This window comes from Leptosomus discolor, chromosome 13, assembly GCF_034619465.1.
Source record: "Leptosomus discolor isolate bLepDis1 chromosome 13, bLepDis1.hap2, whole genome shotgun sequence".
Lineage (NCBI taxonomy): Eukaryota > Metazoa > Chordata > Aves > Leptosomiformes > Leptosomidae > Leptosomus > Leptosomus discolor.
The window spans coordinates 8897442-8920778 of record NC_141403.1 but is presented as its reverse complement, the minus strand read 5'-3'; the positions used below and the strand labels follow the sequence as shown (position 1 = coordinate 8920778).

The window sequence follows — 23337 nt, the reverse complement described above, 5'->3', positions numbered from 1 at the left end:
TGACAGAGATTTTCATTTGCCATCCTTCTGCCCTTTATTTCTGTCCAGTGCCTAAATAGGTGGACAACCCTGGAAAGGCCGCCTCTCCTCCCTTGCAAAAGCCTTTCTCAGTGAACTAGCGTACTTAGAATAAATCTAATTGACAATATTTCAAAAATCTCTGGTTCCAGCTGGAAGTGCTGCAGCGTCCAGCTTTGTGAGGGAATTGGCATTTCTTGGGACTGAGATAAGAGGCAGTTCAGACCCTACAGGGTCTTCCTGTAGAGTTAGGAGACACAAGACACCCCAGTATTGCACCAGCTTTTCAGGTGTCACAACTGGTTTAGGGTGCTTTCCTAACCAGAGGGAATTTTCTCTCTCTCCCCACATGGGCATCCCCTACACTTAGGCAGACCTCCTGTCACTGAACCTGAGGAATGTGGCTTTTCAAATCAGATATTAAACTCAAGGAGCAGCAGAACCTTTGTTGGGGTAGACAGATGGAACAGTTATTGAGATACAGAGCAACCACAGGAGGCAGAGGAGGACACAGATTGGCCGAACATGCATTTCAGATGAGTGACTTTTGAAAATCTTTTTTGCTTTATGTAGAACATTGACTATTTCATAGGTTTTTTTGACCGAAGTTGTCAACCTGAAAGAACTGGCCATTCATTGTCCTTTAACTTCACGTGCTGTACAGGGGGAGAAAGGCAGACCCAGATCTGGCTCCAGAATGTGTCGCTGTGCATGGAAATAATGCAGCATGACAAATCTAGGGTTGAGCTTTTCAACAGGAGATGAGAACTGAGGAAGGGCATGAACTAACATGATGTACAGTACAGAGTCACCAAGAGCGATGTGCTCTGTTTCACCTTTCAGTATTTTTCCCTATTGTATCTGCCATTAATGAGTGTAGGTCTAGTAGCTTCTGCTTGGGCAGCCATCCCTTACTGAAACGAAGCTCATTAAAACAATATAAGAGCCCGAATGGACTAGAATTCAAAGGGTTGCTTGGTCATTCAAGGTTTCAGCATCTTCCTCGAAGACTTTCACACCTGTCAAGTTAGTAAATGACTGCATCTGTGTTGCCCTAAGCATAAAAACACTGGCATACCCAAATCATTTGTATGGAGTCAGTCTTAACATAATAAATACTGTAGTCAAGTCACATGTTACTCTTTACTAAAGTGTAAACATCTTTAAATACCTTTATTTAAACATCTCAGCCTAATTCTAATATTTCCAGTTTGTCTCAAATTAAAGGCGTTCTAAATGCTGTGCAAGTGATACTTTCTTTTGAAATATGTAATGTGATGAATATGAATATCTGATTGGAAATTTATTTATTTAAACGCCGAGTCCCCCAATCTTCTAAATATTAACTCTACCATATAAAATATTTAAAATACGCATGACCAAATTCAGTGGCAGATACACTGACATCCCTGAGAGAGACACAACTATGCACTAACCACTTTCCCAGCCCTGCGCTGTGCTCAGCATTCTCTGCTTTCGTGTGGCCAGATCCTCTCTTGTCAAATCTGTTGGAAAATTTACAAATCGTCTACTGGAGGGTGACACTGATGCAAGGAAGACTCTCCAGACTGTTTTATTGGTATAAATGTATCATCCAATACAACTTCCTTTCCTTTGTGGGAGGGAGAGATGCATGGTGTGGTCGGGGTACCCTGGTCTGTTAAGGCAGATGGAGCGAACAACCCATGACAGGTAGTAGTCAGGTTGCCCAACTCACTGGGGGAAGACAGGTTGAGACTGTTGTGGTGAGCATCACAGAAGAAACCAGACCAGAACAGAACGGAATAACAGAATAGAGCAGAAGCTGGCAAAGGTTAAGCAATCTCATGCTGGCTACTGTGTTGGTGGTGGTCAGTCACAGGAGCAAAGCGCGGCAGAGACGGCAGGACCTGCCTGCATCCCCCGTTCCCTCCTGCCCTACAGCGAGCACAGCTTCATGCTGCTTACAGTATTTCCAAGGATCTAGCTTGTGTTCCTAGACTTAATAATTTCACGTCCCTTGGATGCTGCCATTTGTGTTGGCTAAAAGAAGGGGAGACAATATTGTCTCTCTCAAGCATCTTTCTGACTTCATTTCTTTCAATGAAAGGCTGTTGATTCAGGTTTGTCTGAGTGAACCTGTGAATGTACTGCTGAGTCAGGAGTTCTTTAGCATCACTGAAATAAATGGGAAATGCGTGATTGTTTTCCATAGGTAAATAACCAGTGAAACAGAAAAAGATTCTGTTATTGTTTGCAAAGAAGCAATGAAGGGATAATACTGTTATCAGATGCATGTGAGAATATTTGAGTTGTACCTCCTAGATGCCATTTGTCTGCTCTCAACCTATACCTGCTGTTAAGCATGAGACACTTAAAAAAAGAGAGAAAGATAACACAAATTATTCACCATTAATTCTTTAAAATGAGTCACTATTAAAAGCTTAATTGTTTGCTGAGAGGGTCCAAATTAGTGGACTTTGCAAGATCAAACAAAATTGAAGATATTTGTCCAAATTAAAATGGAAACATGCATCCAGAATATACCAAATGAACATGTATGCTCCTGTAATAATAATTTTATTATCTTCAGCTTCCAGGCCAGACTTTTAATTATGACCCTTTATATCAGTGAAAACCATGTATTCAGGATTAAAAACCTATTTCTTTAACTAGTCTAGTTAAAGACTGTGGTTTGATATATTCTATGCTACAACTTTTATAAAAACCAGAGAACACTTCTAATAACACTTTTCTAATTTCATGGTTCAGTGCACAGTCAGTAAAGATTTAAATAATTCAGAAAGAAAGCCTATTCTGTTTCTTTATTAGAAGTTTGAGTCAGGCAAATTCTTTGACATTTAATAGGTTTTTAACCCTTTTAATAACTTCTTATAATGAAATTTATTGGAGGTTGTTTTAAATAAAGGGTTATTATATTAGAGTGAATAGCAGTTGGTAGTTTTTTATGATTAGTTTTGAGACCTTGGCCCTGTGTGACTCAAAGGATATTAAAACATAAAGTAGAAAAGAATGTTAATAGTGACCAAATTAACTGTGTACCAAGAAATATAGAAACTGTATATTACTGCATTCTTGTCATTATGTGATCGAGCTATAAAATTTTGCAGTCAAATTTTGAGTCTATAATTGTTTTAAAGGAGCTTAAGATCACTTGCAGAACCAGTACTATTTAAAACAACCTGGAGTGGTTTAATTTTTAACAGAATGATTTTGAAAAGATTAGAGTAGTAAATTTAATAAGGGGTTTGTGGTTTTTTGAGTTTAAAGTTCTTTTTACATGTGAGGTTTCTGCTGTTTAATTTTAAGACTGTTTTCCTAATCGACAGAAATTTTGAATGATCCTTTCATTTTATCCTGAAAATGCACTGGGCATAGTATATAAAATACACTTGTGCCCAACACTAGAATATTCCCCAATTCCCCACTTCCTTTAAAACTTAGTCTTTCATTATGCAGTTAGCTGATACAGAAGAGAATTATAAAAATGAGATGATGAAAACACACATCCTTTCCTCTGTTAGGTGGTGCTCCGAGTTATTCCTTTTAATGTGTTTCAAATGGTTCTCCGTGGTCATTTTACAGTAACCTTAGCTCTCATAACACGTCTTTCTTTAGCACTCATTCTCTTACATATGTGCTAGAAGAAGACTTGGCTGCAGGTACAATTTCTGCTTTCACTGAATGGAAACAAAGATCCGACAGTGTGTGGATCTTTGGGTTTGATCAGCCTTGGTTCGTGACAGGACACACCTCCCAGGCATCAGTTTTAGCCTCTCTGATCAGTGACTCCTAACTTCTTATTAGATTCTGACTTCTAAATACTGGGGTAATTTTTTGTTCTCCTCTGGTGTACAAATACAGATGTTGACATTATCCTCAGTTTTAAGTTATCCCACTGAATAGCATCACTGTGATGGAGAACGACACATGAAACTGCACCGTTTGCTTCTGATTCAGTTGCTGTTGATCTGGGATCCTAACCAGCAGCGTGCCTCCAGTAACCGTGAAGTGCTGCTGCTTGGGGATCGGTGTGAACTGATTGAAGGGCGACTAAACCAGACCTTGCTCTATTTTTAGACACTCTTATAGGTCTAAAGTTAGCTCTGATTGTATGATGAATATTGCTTGCGTTTTACATCATTAAAAAAAAATTATGAGGTTTTTTAGGTTTGCAATTTTTTGTTTTGGTCATAAATGGTGGGTACGGTCTCCCAAACACAATTCCTTGTCTGTGTGCCAGCTCTCACAAACCTGTCTGGCAACTCAACGTTATCTTTTCTTCTCTTTTGAAACCTTGACTTAAAGACTCAAGTGATTATGTAGGAATTCAGGGTTTTTTCCTCTCTTTTTTAATGAGCATCTCTGTGCCATTGGAACATACCTTGCAGATGTGCATTGGCTTATGGTAGGAGACAATTAAAACACCTAAAATAAAACCAGTAAAATTTCTATGCAAATCTCGTGGCTCTTCAGGAGGTTGGCACAATCAGGGCTAGTGCTGCATTTTAATGTAGCATGATTTGGGAACAGACAGACGTTCAGATTTAGTATGGCACAGGCAGTGGCACGAGTTGTCCTGGGAATATAAAAGAGAATATGACTAATAACAGAAACCCCTTCTGCCTACCAAAGAGTGCCTGTGGTGCCTAAATGATGACTCAGGTGGGTGATGCCAGTGAGAAGGAAGCACGCTGTGGCTACCTTCATACCTAACACTTAAGATCTGAGGTTTTCTCCTAAATTTTGTTTTAAATTAATTGATTGAAGCATAGCTTCTTACAGTGTGAAAAGCTGTTCCTCTCTGATTTGCCTTGGCCTCTTAGACAACAAACAAAGAACTGTCAACCACTTCCACAGTGTCCATCAGAAAAGTTCATAAGAGCTCTCAGCTAGTAGAAAACTAAGCAAAAATCATGGTAATAGAACTAATGCATGCTGTGCCTTGGTATGGAATTGCCTGGGGTAGTGAGGTATGTGATCACCACTTGCTTCAGTGAGTAAGCCCTGGGTATTTCTCCTTGTGTTTTAATGTTTTCATCTCCAGTGTATAATCCCTGGTGTTTGTTGCATATACTTAGAACTGTTGTATTTATTAAGGCAACCTGTCTTTCGTCTTTCATTTGATGATAATATTTATTATAAGTTAATCTAAATAGGAAGGGACAGTTAGGACTTTTACAGCTTTTCAGAGAGATGTTCCATCACAGGTCTTAATTATAACACGAAAAATAGCGTGGGAATTGCTTTGCTAGCAGCACATTCCTTTTGAAACTACCTGCCTAAAGCTTCTTAAAACAACATTATTGGCTTCCCAAAGCCACCTTCTGGGACATCAGTTAAGAGTCCTGCAATTTGACTCTTTCTGTGTCTTGCATGGGTTAACCAGCTGGCATCAAAAAGACAGATAATTAGGTATTTTTTTAAGGCTATGTGCTATATCCTGTGAGAGATGAGGGGTCCTATCTGAATGCTGTGTCAGGTAAGACTATCTGTATGTTGTGGACTTCGGGGCACAATATTTCAAGAAAGATGAAGGTTATTGGACATAGTCCAGAGGACAGCAGGAGGAATGATCAGAGGTGCAGAAAACACAGCATATGAAAACAGTCTTTCAATCTTCAGGTTTAGTTGTTTAGTCTAAAGAAGAAAAAAAACGAAAAGAAATTCATAATAGCCTTCTAGTGCGTACAACTTTTCTGTAAAGGAGGAGAAAAACATTCCTCATGTCCACTGGGAGCAGAGCAAAAAGTAGTAGGTTTAAATTACAACAAAGGAGATTTAGGTGAGACATTACAGGAAAAAAGCCCTTTCCACTGTAAGGATAGTTAAGCACAAGAATTGCCTAGGGAGGTTATGAAGAGGTTAGACAAACATCTGTCAGAAATGATTTAGGTGTAGCTAATCCTGCTGTGAGATAAAGTGTTGGACTAAATAACCTTTTGAGGTCCCTTCTAGCACTATTTTCTGTGATTCTGTGATGAGGATACTGCACTGCCATTGTCCTGCAGTAAGATGTTTCTGCGTGGGGATGCTATCACTGTATGTTGCGTTGCATTCTTTGCTTTGCTTTTCCTTTAAGCTGATGGGGAGAATGGTGTTCTGATGTTTAAAGCACTTCAGCTTTATTCTTAGCACCTTAGGAGCTTTGAGCAGGGCATTAGAAGCTTGTTTTCAGCCAGACAGCCCTGTTCTGGTTTTGCACCAAACGTGTGCCAAGAAGGGTTATCGGTACACACCTCGGAGATGGTGGCTTTTACCGGTGTCTTTTAACTTGCAGTCAGACACTTTGATGGGTGGATGCTCAGTTTCTGCTTATAAGCGAAATGCAAACAGAAAAAAAAAAAAAATAGCCACAAAAAGAAATGTGTCATAGCTTCCCCATTAGTAAAACCAAAATAAAACCAGGCATGTTCTAAAGCTGGATATAACACAAGTTGCAAAACATCCTGGAACTGACAGATGGGGAATGATATTGAAGTGCCAGATATTATCATTATTACCTCACCAGAGAGACCATTGAAGGCGTGAGTTTAAGACTGTCCTTATCCTCTGTAACACTCAAACTCTTTAACTTTGTTCTTCCATTTGGCGTTCTGCCACCCGGCGGGATTTGTATTCAGTGTTGCGTTCGGCAGGAGAGTGTTCGCAATATTGCTTCTGCATACTGAACGTGGCTCCAGCACAGCCACACGTTGGTGGGTTTTGTAAAACTCCATCTGGAGGAGCAAGGAATAGGAAACTTCTGATTTTGAAGTAGTTTAAAAGAAATGGTCATACTCTGCGCATAATGGTGACAGAGCGTGTGCCTGATGAGTGCCGCTGTTCCTGCAGAGAAGAGGTCGTTGCGGTGTTTGAAACGGGGGCATGCGGTCACACCCCAGCAGCGTGTGGTTTTCATCGTTGGGACTGGTCTCGAACCCAACAGGGAAGATGGTGGGACAGTTCTGGGTTTGTTGATCTTTTAGGAACCCGAAGGTTCATCATCATGTGTTTTCCAGGGCGTAATCTCAGAGCTCCTCACAGTTGCGTCGTTAGCTGCCCGTTCTCGCTCAGGGAATGAACAGTTCCCATTTTCTTAGACAATCCCAGTTTTTCACTGGGAAGGGGCAGCATGAGGGAAGGCAGGCTCTGCGGTGCGTGGCAGGGAGGTGAGCCAGAAACCTCATCTGCAGATGGGGATCCTCCTTGCTGAGGGCCACAGCTCTGGGCCATGGACTTCCACCGGCATGTTCTCTGCAGGCAGATCCCTTAGGTGAGGGGTTCTGGCTTAGCATCTAAAAGCGAATATGTACTCTTAAACAAACTTACTTGCTGCTTATGCCTGGTTGTGTAAAGGTAGCCTGCTGTTCATCTGATGTAAATATTCACAAAAGGAGATGAATTTGTGTGAAAAGAAAAACACTGGGGTTTTTTCCTACTGCACAGGATTTTGCATTTTGCAGTCCTCAGAATTTCATAAATGAAGGATTCTCTTGCAAATATATATAGATAGATATACAGACACACGTTTTGTATAGGGATACATCCAGTACTGTCCAGTCGGTGTCATGTTGTCTGAAAACACAGTGTATGTTCAGCACTGGAGCTGAAAGTGAATCACAGACTGTTTAAAAATATATGTTGTTTAAAGACAACAAGCACAGAACGTTCTGCAGTATCTGATAGTGTTTGAAGCTCATATGAACAGTTTTTAATAAGGAGAGATTGCTTGAATAATAGCAACTGTATTATATTTTACTTGGGGAAAAGTAATTAAAATTATAACCTTTGCCCTGCTTTCAGAGGCAGACACTGCACATTCGTTCAAAATAAGAGTTGTCAGGAGTTTCAAATAGTGCTTGTTTCCTTTCTCGAGTTCATACATCATGAGGATGCACATTCTTATTTTAAAAGGGGTCTTGCTTTTCCAGCCTTCTGTGAGGGGGTTTCTCCCCAGCCCCGACCCGGGACCACGAGGTGCTGCCCCACGAAAACCCGAGGCGCTCACATGCGGGGCAGCACGGCCTCGGCCCCGGGGAGGGGGGCACGCAGCCACGCAGATGGGGTGAAGGGAGAGCCTTTGGGAGGGTTTCGCCTCCCTCTACCCAGCACGCAAGGGGCTGGTGGGTTTCCATCCCCCGGGAGGGCCTGGGGCAGCCCACGCTCCCGCTCCCAGCCGCTGCCCAGCCCAACAGCTGGATCCGGAGCAAAAGGGCCGAGCAGCAGTTACAGCTTCACGGGCACAACTGGTTTGATATGGTTCTCTGCCAGAGGCAGAGGGGAGCTGATAGCGCAGGGAAGGGAACAAGAAGCGGTCAGTAGCGATCTTTAAAAATACAAATGGCTGCCAGGATTCAAATTTCAGCCTTCAATTGATTTCACACGCTGCTCTGTCTCTGCTCCTCTCCTCTAGTGCTGTAGTAGCCATTAAATGAACTTGAACATGCTTGTGTCGATAAACCTTTTTTACCAAAAGCTATTAATTTCTAAAGCAATATAAATACAGGTATAATTGTGATGTCACATTGTCAGAAGCCATTTCAAATACTTTTCAGAGGCACACGTACATGTAAAGTGGTAAGTATGCCATAACTAATGGTATTATTAGTTTGATTTACTGCCAACCAGTCGGCTTTACAAAAATCAATCCCCAAGCTCATAAAGTACCTCCCTAAAATTGATAAATTCTTACACTATCAATAATAAGAGAAAAAGTGAAGTTACAGGTTTATCGTTTCTTTTTCAGTGTGTTACTGGTTGAAAGGTATCTTACAGATTGTGGTGATATATAAGAGTGTGTATGAAAGAGGTTATAGCAGTCAGAGCTATAAAAAGTTTAAAAGAAAAAATCTGATCTTTAGACAATTCAGATGATATGTCTAACAAAGACTGTCAGTAGAATAAATGTGGTTATGTTAATATATTGAACCATTAACACATGTCCTTATCATAATGGAACTTACACCGTGGTAGTTCCTGTCAGATTCCACTCGATACATACGGCATGTTTGTTGGATGCACAGAAAGACAACTATATCTGTTTCGTTTCAGTTCTGAATTGACACTTCAATTTTAAATCACCCACAGAACACCTTAGCTTAAATCTGAGCTTCTCCCTGGTACTGTTTGCTATTTGTCATGTTTCCCTATGAGTATACTGAAAAGATGTTGCAGGCAGTCTGCTGTAGTGTGTATGTGTGTGTGTGGTGCATTTGACCTCTGGACAAGAAAGGAGTTTCATCCTTCAGTGCTTTTAATTCTTATCCTTGCAGAGACTGAATTTGTTGCTTGCATTAAAATAGTATGTCTCGTTAATGCTAAGAAGCGGTGACCCACATAGCACAATGGATTCATTTGTCAATCCCACGATTTCCGAGCTTTCTGTTCATGTATGTCTTAGCAGCAAATCAACTCAGAAATCATTTAATCAGTCTATCAATGCATCCTTCTTGTCAGTCGTCTGAAGCCTGAAAATTCCAGTATCTCATTGGGCAGCACCAGGCAAAATAGATTTGGACCTAATACTAGATACTCAAACTCTGAAAAATGCAGCTCCCAAATTCACAGCTCACACACACACAAGAAGTAGGATCTGGAAATTGTCTTGAATTTTGAGGATATTCGTGTTCTGATCTGATTCTGAACTTCAGAGTGCAAACCTGTCCCTGTCCATTAGCATTTCTGAAATACCCTACACACAGTTACAGAAAGCAGTACCCTTTTGTTCCCCCTATACAGAAACGAGCTTTCATTGCTTTTTGCTATTCCCACGGGCTGAGGCTGGAGCCTGAATAGTGTATAACAGTCAGCGTTATGCAAATGTCAATCATATCCTTACTCTGTTTATTTCCAGTATTTACATGTTTATTTAAGTACTTGCCATTTCTTTTAAGCCTTATGTAGCCGATCAGGCCCACCGAGGTCTAAAGGAACAGAACACTTTATTAGCGATATGCTTAATACAGTTTTTTTCCTCTTGTAGATGCAAGATTTACGGAATACAGAAGGAGCCCAGTATAGTTCCCATCCTCAGATGGCAACCATGAGGCCAAGGGTTCAACCTGCAGATATTAGGCAGCCAGGAATGATGCAGCACGGGCAGCTGACTACTATTAACCAGTCCCAGCTCAGTGCACAGCTTGGTTTGAATATGGGTGGAAACAGTGTTCCTCACAACTCGCCCTCTCCACCTGGAAGCAAATCTGCAACTCCTTCACCATCCAGTTCAGTCCATGAAGATGAAGGAGAAGATAGCTCTAAGGTAGGCTTAGATGTTAGGATTACTGTGTAAATGGTGGATATTTTTAGGACCTGCTAAATGAAACGTATGGCCACAGTTATTAAGGTGATACTTTATACACTGTTGGGGGTTGACTGAAGTGAACAAAGGGTTATGAATACAGAACTTACAGTTTCCAGTCAATTCTGCAGGCAGCTTGAGCAAATGAGATCATTCCTCTTCCTGAGAGCAAACTGGAATCCTGTAAAACACTCAAAGGATAAGCCGTTCCTTTAAGACTTTAATATAAAGATTGAGTTTTCTCACTTGCATGGAAGGGACGTTTGTTCCCTGTTAAAGATCAAATTACTGCTATAAAAGGTATGAACAGTCTGTACGATACACGAGTCTTTGCTGCTTGGTCACAGGATGGGTAAACAGAACATCAAAGCAACCAGAACAGAAGGATCTTCTGCGAACTTTAAAAATCTTACCTTGATAATCTTGAAGACCCATTATGCATTTATACTTTGGGAGGTGCCAACACTCCATTGTGACATGTTTAAGCTTAATTTTAATGTCAGTACAGGCATGAAGTAATAATAGTCATTTACATAATACATTTCTTTAAAGATAAACGTCAATTTCTATAGCAGGTTTTGCATGCAAAAAACCCTTCCAAACCTCCCAAAATCCTGAAGGCCTCCCAAAAAATACACAAGTTTATTATCTTAATTTTGCACACACAAAAGCTGAGGCACAAAAAGATTGGGGCTTAGCACAAAGTCATCCCACAAACCAGGAATAGAGCGTGCTGCAGTTGAGAACCTCTCTAGCTCTGTTTTATGGTCACAACAAAACAGCAGCCCTGTTAGAGCAGTCCTGCAGCGTAGCGTGTGCCATGTAGTGTACCGTGGCCATGTCTTGTGGGGAAAAGTGGCAGACTTGCAAGGAATACGAAGAAAACATTGTGAGTCACTGAGGAGGTGTAATCCAGTCAAGAAATGTAAGTCTGATTTGTTTTCAAATTATATTGTTTTTCGTGCCTCAAGCTATAAAATAATCATGTAATTGGAGACGTATGTTTTACTACATTCTGAATAAATTCTGATTCAAAAGTTTTATTTCAGGACTTTCCCCTCATTTCACAAACTTTAGGTTTTAAAGATTACTGAATAATTCATACATTTTAAATGAGCACTTCCTTACTGAGGGGGACTTTAGAATACAGCTATGTAAAAATAATTCCAGGCAGCCTTTACTTTTTCAGAATAATTTATTTGCTACTCCTGTTGCTTTGCTAATATTTTTACATATACTGGTGGGAGTGTGCAAGATGCTTTAAACTTCTGGAGAAAACCTCCACTCAAATAATTAAGATATCCTTTCTGCTTCTGACAAATATTTCAGTTATTTAACCCATATTTTTCTTTACTTTTTCACTGCAACACTCTGTGCTAGCAAAAGTGTAGGGTTGTGGTTTCCTGCAGACGGTACTCATCTAAGGCTAATGTTTTCAATAAAGAAATACTAAGCACTGCAGACCAAGTAAAAATTGGTCCTTTCTTTGTGGAAGGCAGTTTATATAGTGTTCATCTTCTTAACAAGCCATGTTATTTTGGAAGACTCTCTTTAAAATTCTCTCATGCTCAGTCTAAGCAGAAAAAGACAGGAAAGGCACAACACAAAATTAAATTCAGTAGGCCAAAGTTGGTACATTGCCTTAAAATTCAGTAATGATAATTTCCCTGCTAAGAGAAAAGTTGTGAAGGATATTAAATTTGGTTAATAATGACAGAAGGCTTAAATTCGTCTCCAGCTAGTACGGTTCAAACTGCAGGCTTGATGGGGGGCAGACTATGCCATACCTGCCTTCTGTGGGATTTCTTAGGTCTTCGTGAAAATGCCTGAAGTTGGCCACCATTGGAGACAGGCAGTGGGCTGGCCTGCCTGATCCAGAGTAGTGGTTCTGCTGTAGTTCCCTCTGTAAAGGACAAGAGGGTTTGAATAATCAGCGTCGAAGTTAGTGTGCTGTGGTTGGTTATGACCTAAAGCCCCCCGCTGTGCATCTGTCCGTCCTGTGGCTCTCCCTGGAAGCTGCCGATGAATGGATACGGATACTTTGAGGAAACCAGCTTTCTGTGGAGATCTTCCTCCCCAGCCACAGCATTATTATGTTTTCTCAGAGCTGCTTTGGAGAGGCCTGTGAGTGTTCTTCTTGCTCCAGAAATCCTCCCCCCAGCGAAAGAAGGCACTGGGTGGGGACAGGAAGAGATAGAGTGGCCATTCAGTCTCTTGTGAGAATCTCTATCTTTGATCTGAATGCAGCTTTGCTAGATTTTGGCTTTTCTCTTTGTTTTATAAACTGGCATGTAGATGTGTGGCATTACTTAATAAAGCAGGGCCAGAACTCGTTAGTCTGTCCTTCAGCAGAAGCACACATGCCGCAGTCATGTTGTAGCTGCCGGAGCTCGCCACGTCTGAGCAGCCTCATGAAGTCAGTAAGCTGTTCCTGCCGTGAGGACCGTGTAAAAAACAACTCCCTCTGAATCCACCGTATTGTTAATAGCAACGGTGATGTTCTCCCTATTTAACCAGCAGGAGAAGTTGTTTGCCTGTGTACCAACATTGATCAAAAATACAAATCACGTTTTCAAATGGAAAATCACCTCTGTGTCAGATGACCTCCCTTGGTTTATACGAGCTGAATGCCCAGCATTACATGTGAAAGAGAAGCCACTGGTCCTTTGATAGCAGATCTGGTAGAGAAATCCCTAACAACTATACCCGTTTCTAGAGAAAAAAATAGACGTTTCGGTGTCCTGTTCATGTTTGCATGCATTTCTAGAAAGAGGAAGACAGGAGTTATGAACAAATACGTACGTCACACATTTGGACTAGAACTATAGTTGTATCCCTAGTGAACCACTGATTTCCTTGCATGGAGGACATTACCATTTCAGCTTAATGTACATATTCTAAATGTCAGTAATAAGGAAGCTTTACAAACTGATGTAATTGTTCATGTACGGAGCTTCTTGGATGTTCATTCCGTGGTAAATATTCAAATTTTTGTAAGCCTTATCCAACATACACAGAACTAACGGCAGCAGCCACTGAATACATTTGGGCAATACTTGTTCTCATAAAGGCTCTTTCATATAGGCCTTTTGGACTTTAAACGTCGTGTATTCCTTTGCACAAAAGAGGGAAGGGAGCTGCATTGTAGAGGGCTCAGTTGCCCTACACACTGTTGCTCTGAAAGCAAGACAGCTGAGGTTGCTTGACCATAAGATCAGTGACCACAGCAGCAAATTGTAAGGCTGCATATGTACAGGCAGCAAGCGGCTAGGTCCGTGGAAATATGAAATGTAATCCCTGATGAAGGATATTGTTTCTGCAAGTGGTTTACCTCCCTAAGTCTCCTTAATTCTTCTAAATCTAGTATGTTGGACTATGGTTAGAAGAAGAAAAAAGGAACTTAAAAATTGACAGTTGTAAGTAACTAGAAAAACATTCTAAACAAAGTGGCCACTTACCATATGCTTTATTCTGACCACCTCAGCACTGGAATATTGCATTTATATAATTCTTGCCATAATTCGTACTGTTGGATCATTAAACACGTATTTGGTTGTTGCCAAGCATAATTGTGAGCTGCTGGAAGCGTTACTGATTTGCAAATATGTATTTCTTCGTAGACGGGTAACAGGGTTTTCTTCCGTGCTCATTTGAATATCACTTACGAGAGAATTTCAAATAGTGTATTTCGGAGGGAAATAGTGAGAGGACTGCAAGTAGCAAGAATTAACTAACAGAAACTCGATTCCTGAGGAACTGCTGCAGCATATTCTCTTTATGTGGTAGAGGTTTTACAATATTTACTTTATATGATAAGAGTTATAAGTAGAATCCTATGTTGTCTGTTCAGCCTATTATGCAGATGGTGCTTGATTAAAATCTATTTTAAACTACAGCGATTACTGCAAGATAGTGTGCATAAAACAGCTCTCCTAGCTCCATTAAAAGCTTTGGTACTATTGCAGTTTATTTTAAATATGCTTATAGACATTTTCCAGCTTCTCAAGGGACATTTAGATATCAACGATGTGCCTTACTTGATAGTTTTAAATCCTACACTAGATATTCTTGTGATCTATTATGTGTGCAACATGGTTAATGTACACTTTTTTAAAGTGAAAGATTATTGCTTTCTTGTGATAAATAAGTTAAATACATCACCATAATTAAGCAATAAGCCATGACAGGAGGTGGATTACCATGAGCTAACTACACCTCCAGGGATTTTGAGGCACAAGTCTATGCCTGGAAGAATATATATGGGTTTTATTTTACTTCCCATCTGTCTCTGCTTTGGTGGTTAGAAGTGGAGTCTATGAAGCTGATAGACTGATGGGAGCATAAGGTAGGCCATCATCTCAGCCATTTGCAAGGTTATTAGCACTGGAATTCTGGTATTCTTTTTATTTCGTTATTTTCATATAAGACAAACAGAATTTCCCCTGTGAGTACTCTCTTTTTAACAGTGGGTTTTTGAAGTCTCTTGATCATTCAGGTTGGAGAATGAGATTTCAGAGCTGTTCTCAGAACAGCTTCACAGAACCTCTTACGCAAGTTTCTGCAGCATATCACCTAGTTTAAGGGTAGTTTAAGTCATGTGGTATCCTAATACACAGAGAACTCTTAAATGTCATTGGTCCAAAAATACTCTGAAAAGAGGAAAACTTTAGCAAATTGTAGAGGTAAAATTCTAACTACAGCCAAAATTATTGTCCAGCCTCCTTGCTCATGGACTTTGCACAGAACTATCTGAAGAGTTTAGGCTGATATTGCCAAATTAACTAGGGAGCTCCAGTTAATTACCATTTAGCTGGTAGTTCTCTGTACCCTGTAGAATGAAATAATGTCAGGAGACCAGAAGTTGGATGACTTAATAATGCGTAGCACCCTGCTTCTGGTTTTCCGTGTTTTCCAAATGCTGCCGATAGGCTGCATGTCCGTTAGCCGTGTATTAAAGGTGGATCTGTTGCACCATAATGCTCAGGACAGAAGCAACTTCCTTTTCAAACTGTGGTCATCACTTTGTTGCCACAGCAAGCCACAGAGATCCAGGTTGTTCACTGTGGTCACCTGGGCCATGTTGGACACCACACAGTGATGTCTATAGAAAAATAAAAAAGTTTGCTCAAAAATGAGAATTTCCAGCCATTTTCCTCATGCAGTTCCACTGATTTGAACACCTGTGTTCTTCTGTGTTGCTTGATATGCATTATTAAAAAATGATAGAAAGATGTGATAGAAGTCATGCCTAGTAGATCCTTAGCCTAGAGCACACCTTTTATGTTCTTCATCTTCTCATACCTCAAAACCCTTATGATGCACAGTACCCTGGCCATGACAGAAAAAAACCCTTGAGCCCTCTGGTAAGGCCACATGTCATTGCTACAGGTACAGTGAATGAAGTGCTCACATCAAGAGAAGCTGCTTTGCCACGGAGCTCCGATCTGTTGGAGAATCAGGACAGTGTCCCTTTATGTGCTTGTAGGTCACCTAGGAGAGTAGGCTGCTTTGGTGATCAGGGTCTCTGAGCTAGTCAGTGACAAAGCGTAGTTGCATTTAACAAATTTCCACAAACACTGATGTGCAGGTTTTTTTCAGATGGCACACAGATAACGCACGTGCGCTTTTCCTCCTATACTCTGTCACTCCTCAAACCATTTGTTTCCTCAAACCATTTGCTTTTACATGAGGAGAAGAAAAAAGCATGCAGCTAAATCCAGATGGATCAGAACTGATCCTCCAAAGGGGTCTAAACTGTGTGTGCTAGTAAAGCTTCATTTCTTTGGATTTTAATTGGAAGGTGTGCAGAGGAATGACTGTAACTTGAATCATTTCATTCACAATCAGATTCTCTTCAAATTCACTGGAAGGTGTCCCACCAGTTGCCGTCGGAATTGATTTGAACACTAGTTGGGGTAGTTCTGGGAAAGGGTGAGGGTAAGGAAAAGGTAGAAATGACAGTGTTCCTGCTGTCCGCAGGTGGCTCATGTGCTTGAACTGGTGGTCAGCCTATAATGAAACTAATTTCATTTGAATTTACTCATTATAGCCATTAGGAGTAAAATTCAGAAGAAGCTAAAAGGTGACCAGATGAACTATAAAGGAGATTGTAACAATTATGTGAAAGCAAAATATAAAGCACTTCAAAAGAAAAAGTTACATAATCTGGAATACTTACAAATTTTATACATCTCAATCAGGTCGTGTCAACATTTGGATTATCAAAGATGTCAACTCAGATTCCATTTTTGCATGCAAAATCCGAAATTCTGTGTATCACAGAAGCTGTAATGATGGATGGATTGAATTAAATAGGCTTTTGTGTAGTACTCTTCTAATTTTATTTTACAGGTCAATGGTGGAGAGAAGAGACCTGCTTCAGATATGGGGAAGAAACCCAAAACTCCCAAAAAGAAGAAGAAGAAGGACCCAAACGAGCCACAGAAGCCTGTGTCTGCCTATGCATTATTCTTTCGAGACACTCAAGCAGCTATCAAGGGCCAAAACCCCAATGCTACTTTTGGTGAAGTCTCTAAAATCGTAGCTTCAATGTGGGACGGCTTAGGAGAAGAACAAAAACAGGTACAAAATGTGCTGTAGCTCAGAGGCTTTGTTTCAGGGAAGCGTTATCAGAGTCATCTAAGCACTGTTGGCAGATTCTTTTGTTTGGCAGGATGAAACTTGAATATGTGCCATCTCAGGAATATGATTTAAAGAGACGGAGATAAGGAGAGTATCGTTTCATTTATTCTGTATGAAACCACTAAAAGAGGGGGTTTTCTTTTTAGTTTTGGGATGTGACACAAGCTTTAGGATTCTATTTAGGATTGGTTTATGCCAAAATTGGCGGGCCTAAGATTTTATGATGACATTGCCCTGCCTGTGACAGTGTGGTATAACAGGACCTTGCTGCCAAAAATTATATCTGTGTGGTGGGACCTGACGTATGTCCAAGCTCCTGGTTGCAGATGTTTCCCTGCCCCACAGTGCCAGAAGGGGAGCTGGGCTCGCATCTTTGCTGGCTTTTATGAAAGGAATTAGAGATGTGTTGACCCGAAGTGACCTAGGGTGGATCCTGGCAGATTGACAATGTTCTGGGGTGTCCTCCAGTATAGATGTGGGCTGTGGAAATCACACCCCATAGTCACTTCCATCTTCCATGGAAAGGCCTTGGTTCTTCAATGAGGTCAGCAGAACTGGATCTGAACCTTTGCAGCGATCCTTCCGAGTCAGTCGGATGCTCCGTAAAAGTGGGCAGCTCTGGAAGCTCATCAAATTCATGTGGTGACAGCTGGCAAATACCGTTCATCCTCACTCTAGCATACCGTTGCTTTTCTGTTGTTACTGGTTGCGTCCTTCCTAACTGCCAACACAATGGATTGAGTAGATACAGAAAGGGGAACTTTAAGAAACAAACAGATACGGAGGGAAAGGATATTCTGAGTGAGAGTTGTATTGGCTGCAGGAGACCTGGGTGGGGGTTGACGTCAGCACAGAGAGAAGCAAATTACTGGGGCAAAACTGCATCTCATTCATTCACACTGAGCATATTATTATAAAATTAGAGTTAATAAGGCTAAGAAATAAAAGGAAAATTGGGGGGGAGGGTTGGTAGGCAAAATCATTTGGGCTTGAAAAAAAATGGTTTACTTTGCTAGTAACTGGATGGTGTAGATGCATCTAGATCCCTGTTAAAGATAACAGTTTGATAAGAATCAAGGTTTGATAAGAATCAAGGTTTGACACTCATTGACTAACTAGGGGAAAAAAAAGCTTATGTCCAGTATCCACCGTTGAGTAAGGTCAGCATTTGGAAGGTTTAGCTGGAGGAAAGGTAACTTGCTTTGAATACAGGCATCAGAGAAGTCACTTGACCTGGCACATTAGGGTTATTTGGTTGTGCTGTGTCTCTTTTTTCTCCCTTTTTTAATACGCCCAGCAAAGGCCAAAGTTACACCCTAGATCTGACAGGCTATTTAGAGGTTCCCAGTACAGCAGGTCTGTCATTGTCAAACAGTACTTTTTTGGGACATGATGATGGATCTTCACTTTTGACTCAGGAAAAATGCATACTACACTTTTGGTTAAGTTCACAAGCAAGAGGTTTTGATGCCATTCCTCCTTGTCCCACGTACCCAACAGCTGGCAGGAGGGTCAGTGCTGAGCCGCACCAGGAGTAGCCACTGCTCAGGACACCGCCCAGGCGTACAAGAGCAGCCTGCTGTCCCTGTTGTGCTTGGCCAGGACCTCCGGCCAAAGCTGAGAAACTATAGACTGTGGTAATTAAGACTCTACCTTAAATTGGTTCCTACTCCAAAGAAAGGTCTTTGCCCAGAATCACTCCCCTTGTTGAAATCTGCACATCTAAACGCATACCTCAGGAGTGCTCCAAGTAGTTAGGTCTGTATCTTGGACCCATCTGGCTTGCCTGTGGGATTGTGGATCCCAGTTTTCCTGAAATGGTGAAGTGCAGAGACCTGGACTTCTCAAGAGCCTGCCTCTCTAGTTAATCTTACATCTCTCTAGTGATGACACCAAGCAAAAATTATTTATTTAGCCACATCTCGTGCTTGGTTTTCCTCACCATTTTTCATAATGACCCTTAATTTGTGGCTGTTGCAGTGGTGCAGTTTTTCCTTCCATAATATTTGCTCCGCTTACAACGCAGAAAACAACTTTGTGAATAATAGTCCAAGACTGTATAATGGAAGTAAACATAAAAGACTATCAAATGCACGTTTCCTTTGAGCTTGTCATGTTAGTACTACACGCAGAAAACTGAGGTCTTTCAACAGAATTCTGATTAAGAAAAGTGCATAAAACCCTAAATTTCCAGCTTTAACTTGGATTTCCTATTCGTGGTTGAAAGCAATAGTTGAATAAGTCCTACACTGGAACATCAGAACAAAATTCATTTTCCTTATCTCCGTTGTCCGTAGTTTAAGTTGGAACACAGTGGAATGATGTGTTATGGAATCCACATGACGCATCCATGAAAAAATGGCTGCAACTAGATTTCTGAGCCCGTTATTCAAAGAGTTTGGGTTAGCGTATCTTTGTTGCTCATTTTGCCTATTCATTATCATCTATTAAGCACATTGTTAAAACTCCAGGCCCAGTGCCTTTCTAATCTAGCACTGTACAAAAAGAATAAAAGATAGTCCCTATTTTAAAAAATTGGCAATCCTATTTTCTAGAATAAATTTAAACTCATTCTTTATTCCATTAGGGATCTAATAGTACAAAGTAATGATTACAAGACATCTTAACTGACTAGATAGTCTGTATTTTAAAGGCCTAATTTTTCAGATCCAGAGCATTAGTAACTGTTAGGAAACTTACGTCTCCCGTAGGAAAACTGAACTCTAAAAATACAAATGATTAATGTAGCATTTGGAACTTGGCATTGAAGAAGCTTCAGAAATTCAAAAACAGTTAAATAAAGAAACAATAACATCATTAGAGGAATATTTTATTGATTAATTATACTTGCTGAAAAGGATTCAATTATCATAAAGCTTCTGGCTTTTATGTTTTGGAAGCTAATGCTTATTCTGGAATTTAAAGAGAATTATGTTTCCAAATTATGTTTCCTCAATTGGAACTCCTTTTAGTATTTAAATAGTAAATATAAATGAGTCAGAAAGTAGAACATAATGGAGCTATTGCAAAAGAAGAATAACCTCATGTTTTCATACCCAAATGAAATCATCTTTGTTTCTATGACCTGGGCCAGCTTTGTCTGAAATGCATAGAATTCCTCTTGTTTATTCCTGAAGACTGACCACGGAATAAATAAAGGTATTGAAGTTCAGTACAGTAACGACCTAGGAGCAATATATGTATGTCCAAGCCTTTGCAAGAAAAGTTTGATAACCTGACATACTGGACTGTAGCTTGAAAGGGTTTGTGCAAGAACCGCATAGGTTTTTCTAACTGTGAAGAAACTAGGAAAATGTTTGAGAAAATAGGATTGGCATGACAGGTAAAGAAAACGTTATTATGAACTAGATGATGGTGGGTGCCTTGCTGAAGTTAGGGGGGAGTTGTACTTAAAATGGATCACACTCTGATGCTCTTACCATGAGGATACTGCAGTTTCTTAGATTAAAGCAGATACCAGTGTACTTCCACTCTCATTTTACCATACGAAGACATTTGCATGTTGGGGTCATATGCTATAACTGTTCCCATTAATTTCTGAGCGTATGAGGACCATTTACAGGTGTGTGCCTGCGTTTCGTTTGTCCAAATCTATCTGCATGGAGGCATCTAGAACTTAAAGGGACTTCAGTGGTCATGGTGGATTTTGTCATGTTTCTTCTCAGACTCTGAATTGGGTACAATAATTACACATGATCAGAAGCAGGGACTGTGCATTTCCCTCATTTTTCAGTGTAAATATTTTCTAAAACTGTGCAGATTAATAAACCTGTGAATGGAAAGCAGCTGTAGCAGTGGTATGTTCAGATACCTTCTCCTCAGTGCTGTAGCCATAGCGCAGGGATATTGTCAGTGGCTTTTCTAGTTCCTCTCTTAAGATCACAAACACTGTTTTCTCCTTAGTCAGTACTGTACTTCTGTGCATCCCATTTTTATAGCTTATTTATGTACATCTTTGCCCTTTGCACACATTTTTACTGCAAAGGGGAGAAAAACAGCCCCCAGGAAAGAGGGTTCAGCATGCTAAATGGTCGAGGCTCTGGCTTTCAGACAGAACACTGGTTCAGACTGGGTAAAAAGGCTACTTAGGCCATTTTCTGTCCTCAGATGAAAAAGGAAAGTCATTTTAAATCAGTACCAGATGTGTGTGTACTAAATGAACCTTAAGTTTCTAATTGGAGTCCTAGTAAAGCTGTAATAGATGTGGTAAATTACAAACAAAATGTTCTTGTTTACATTAGTGTAACTTCAAAACTTCAGCCAAAGACCTTAATAAATGTGCTGTTATTCTAAAAATGGAATTGAATGTCTATTCAACATTCAACAAAATTAACCTCTGGTGTAACTTCAGTGACTTAACTGGAATTCTAGCAGGAATTAATTTGCTCTCCTACCAACAGCTTAGTGTGCATACGTACATGTGTGCGTGTGTATGTGTTTCTGTGTGTTTATTTAAATGTTGCGCCGGCCTTGCAGCGGGAAGGGGGATGGATTCACCTAGGGGACCCAAAACTTAACGATGAGAAGAAGCTGGCAAAGCGACTGTTTGAGTGCCGTAACATATGCCTTCTTTCAGGCTGCATAATTCATACACAGTAATATTAGCTGCAACAGTTCAGCTTGATAGCAACACCTCATTATTTTATCCCTCAGTATTTATTCCTATGTTTGGCGCCTCATGAAATTACTGTTAATGTGTTTATATAAGGGCAGATCTGACACAAGTGGGAAGAATTTAATTTCCCACTCATTCTTTCCTGCTGATGTGTCCTCTTCCCCTGGTAGAAGTGGCAAGTGTAAATAGTTAATTTGCTTCAATTATGAGCCTGTCCTGCTAAATTAGAAGCAGCAGGAATATGAAGAGCCAGAATTATACTTATGAGGCAGCTGACAAATCCTCGGAGCTCACAAAATCAAATCATTTACTCCTCGTTGGTGCTCAAAGACCGACTAGATAAAAGCTGCAGTTTATTCTTCAACATCGAATGGAACTTGGATTGTATGTTACCAATAGGTAGGCAAATTGAAGTTCTCGTGCTGAGTGTCAGCGGTTCTGATGCTGTAACCCGAAAGCTTTCAAGGGTTTCTATTTTGGTTACTAAAAATAACCCAGACTGATTTGGGCATGAAAAATAACAAAGCATGTTCTATAATTTTCTCTTTCAATCACAGGGAAGTTTTAAACGTAGCAGCACGTTATCCAGTGCTGGGATGAATCAGGTAGATCAGGAGGGGGTTTACAATAGTGCTGGCCAGCATGTCATGTCTCCAAAGCTTCTCTCATGATGTGAGAGAAGTCAGATCAAAATGGACCCAAGATCAGTGTTTCAGGAGACCTTGGCTCTGCCTAGCTGCTGGGGACACCTAACCTACCCCCTCCTCCCTCCCGGGTGCGATGCTGTGTCACCGTCCTGTTGCAGGACATGACAAATGAGCTCATCCCACAGGTGGAAGAGCAGTCGTGTTCCTGTTGTGTGGCTGTGCATGTGGGGTGTCCAGGGTCAGGACATCAGACAGTTCAGGGGACTGCAGTGTGGCTGCTGAAATGGCTCCGGGGGATAAGCAGACCGTCGGGTCAAGGTCGTCAGTAGCATTTTGAAAATGTAATTTTGCAGTTTGTTCACTCTTATATATGCTCATATACTCACACAGATGTTTATCTACCTCTTGTTCCCCCTTTAAAAAGGACTTTTTTATTTTAAATTATTATCTCTGTGCAAATGAAGCAATCTCCAAGGAGTAACTTTAGCACACTTATAAGAGGATGAGAATGTACCTTCAGTTTAGTCGATAAACAACCACACAAGGTTTAAATTTAGCTTTGTTTTGTTTTTGCAAATGAGAATAGGAAGCAAAGGCACATCTGTGTGTGCACACTGCCAAAGTGAATTACAAGCAAAATGGATTCAGGAATAGGCACAACAGACAGCAACCACACACCCCCCTCCCAGCCACCTGCACCAGCAAAGTCACTTTTATCAGTATTGCACTGTAGGCTTCTTTGGGGGATCCACTGTTTTTCGTGATGAATTTCTGTATTGAAATTACATCTCTACCCTTTGAAGCTCTAGACGAGCGCGTCAGGAGTTTAACACAACTGATCCACACCCTGGTGTCTGCTCCTTCTCCCTTCCTCTGCAAGCAGCTGGGCTTAACGAGCCGGAACGCAAATGGGCCAAGAATAGGCAAGCATACACGCAGATACAAACCCATGTCTATAAATATATATATATACATATATATACATTTATATTTTCAGATTGTTCTGTTGCGCTGACTTCCACAGGGCCAGACCTTGAACGTCTTAACTTCCACTGTCTTGAGAAGGGGGCAGTGTGAGGCCCCCTGTTTGTGATGCATTCTTGCTGCAGGAC

The 23337-nt window shown here is 40.7% G+C and overlaps 1 protein-coding gene across 2 annotated transcripts in view; it reads left to right on the top strand.

Moving 5' to 3' along the window:
* TOX (thymocyte selection associated high mobility group box) overlaps positions 1 to 23337 on the top strand; it is a 212409-nt gene that overhangs the window by 160477 nt on the left and 28595 nt on the right. For both annotated transcript variants that reach the window (XM_086472678.1, XM_086472677.1), the window contains exons 4-5: positions 9983 to 10261; positions 16652 to 16882. In XM_086472678.1, the coding sequence (XP_086328804.1) occupies positions 9983 to 10261; positions 16652 to 16882 (510 nt within the window). The remainder of the gene's footprint in view (positions 1 to 9982; positions 10262 to 16651; positions 16883 to 23337) is intronic.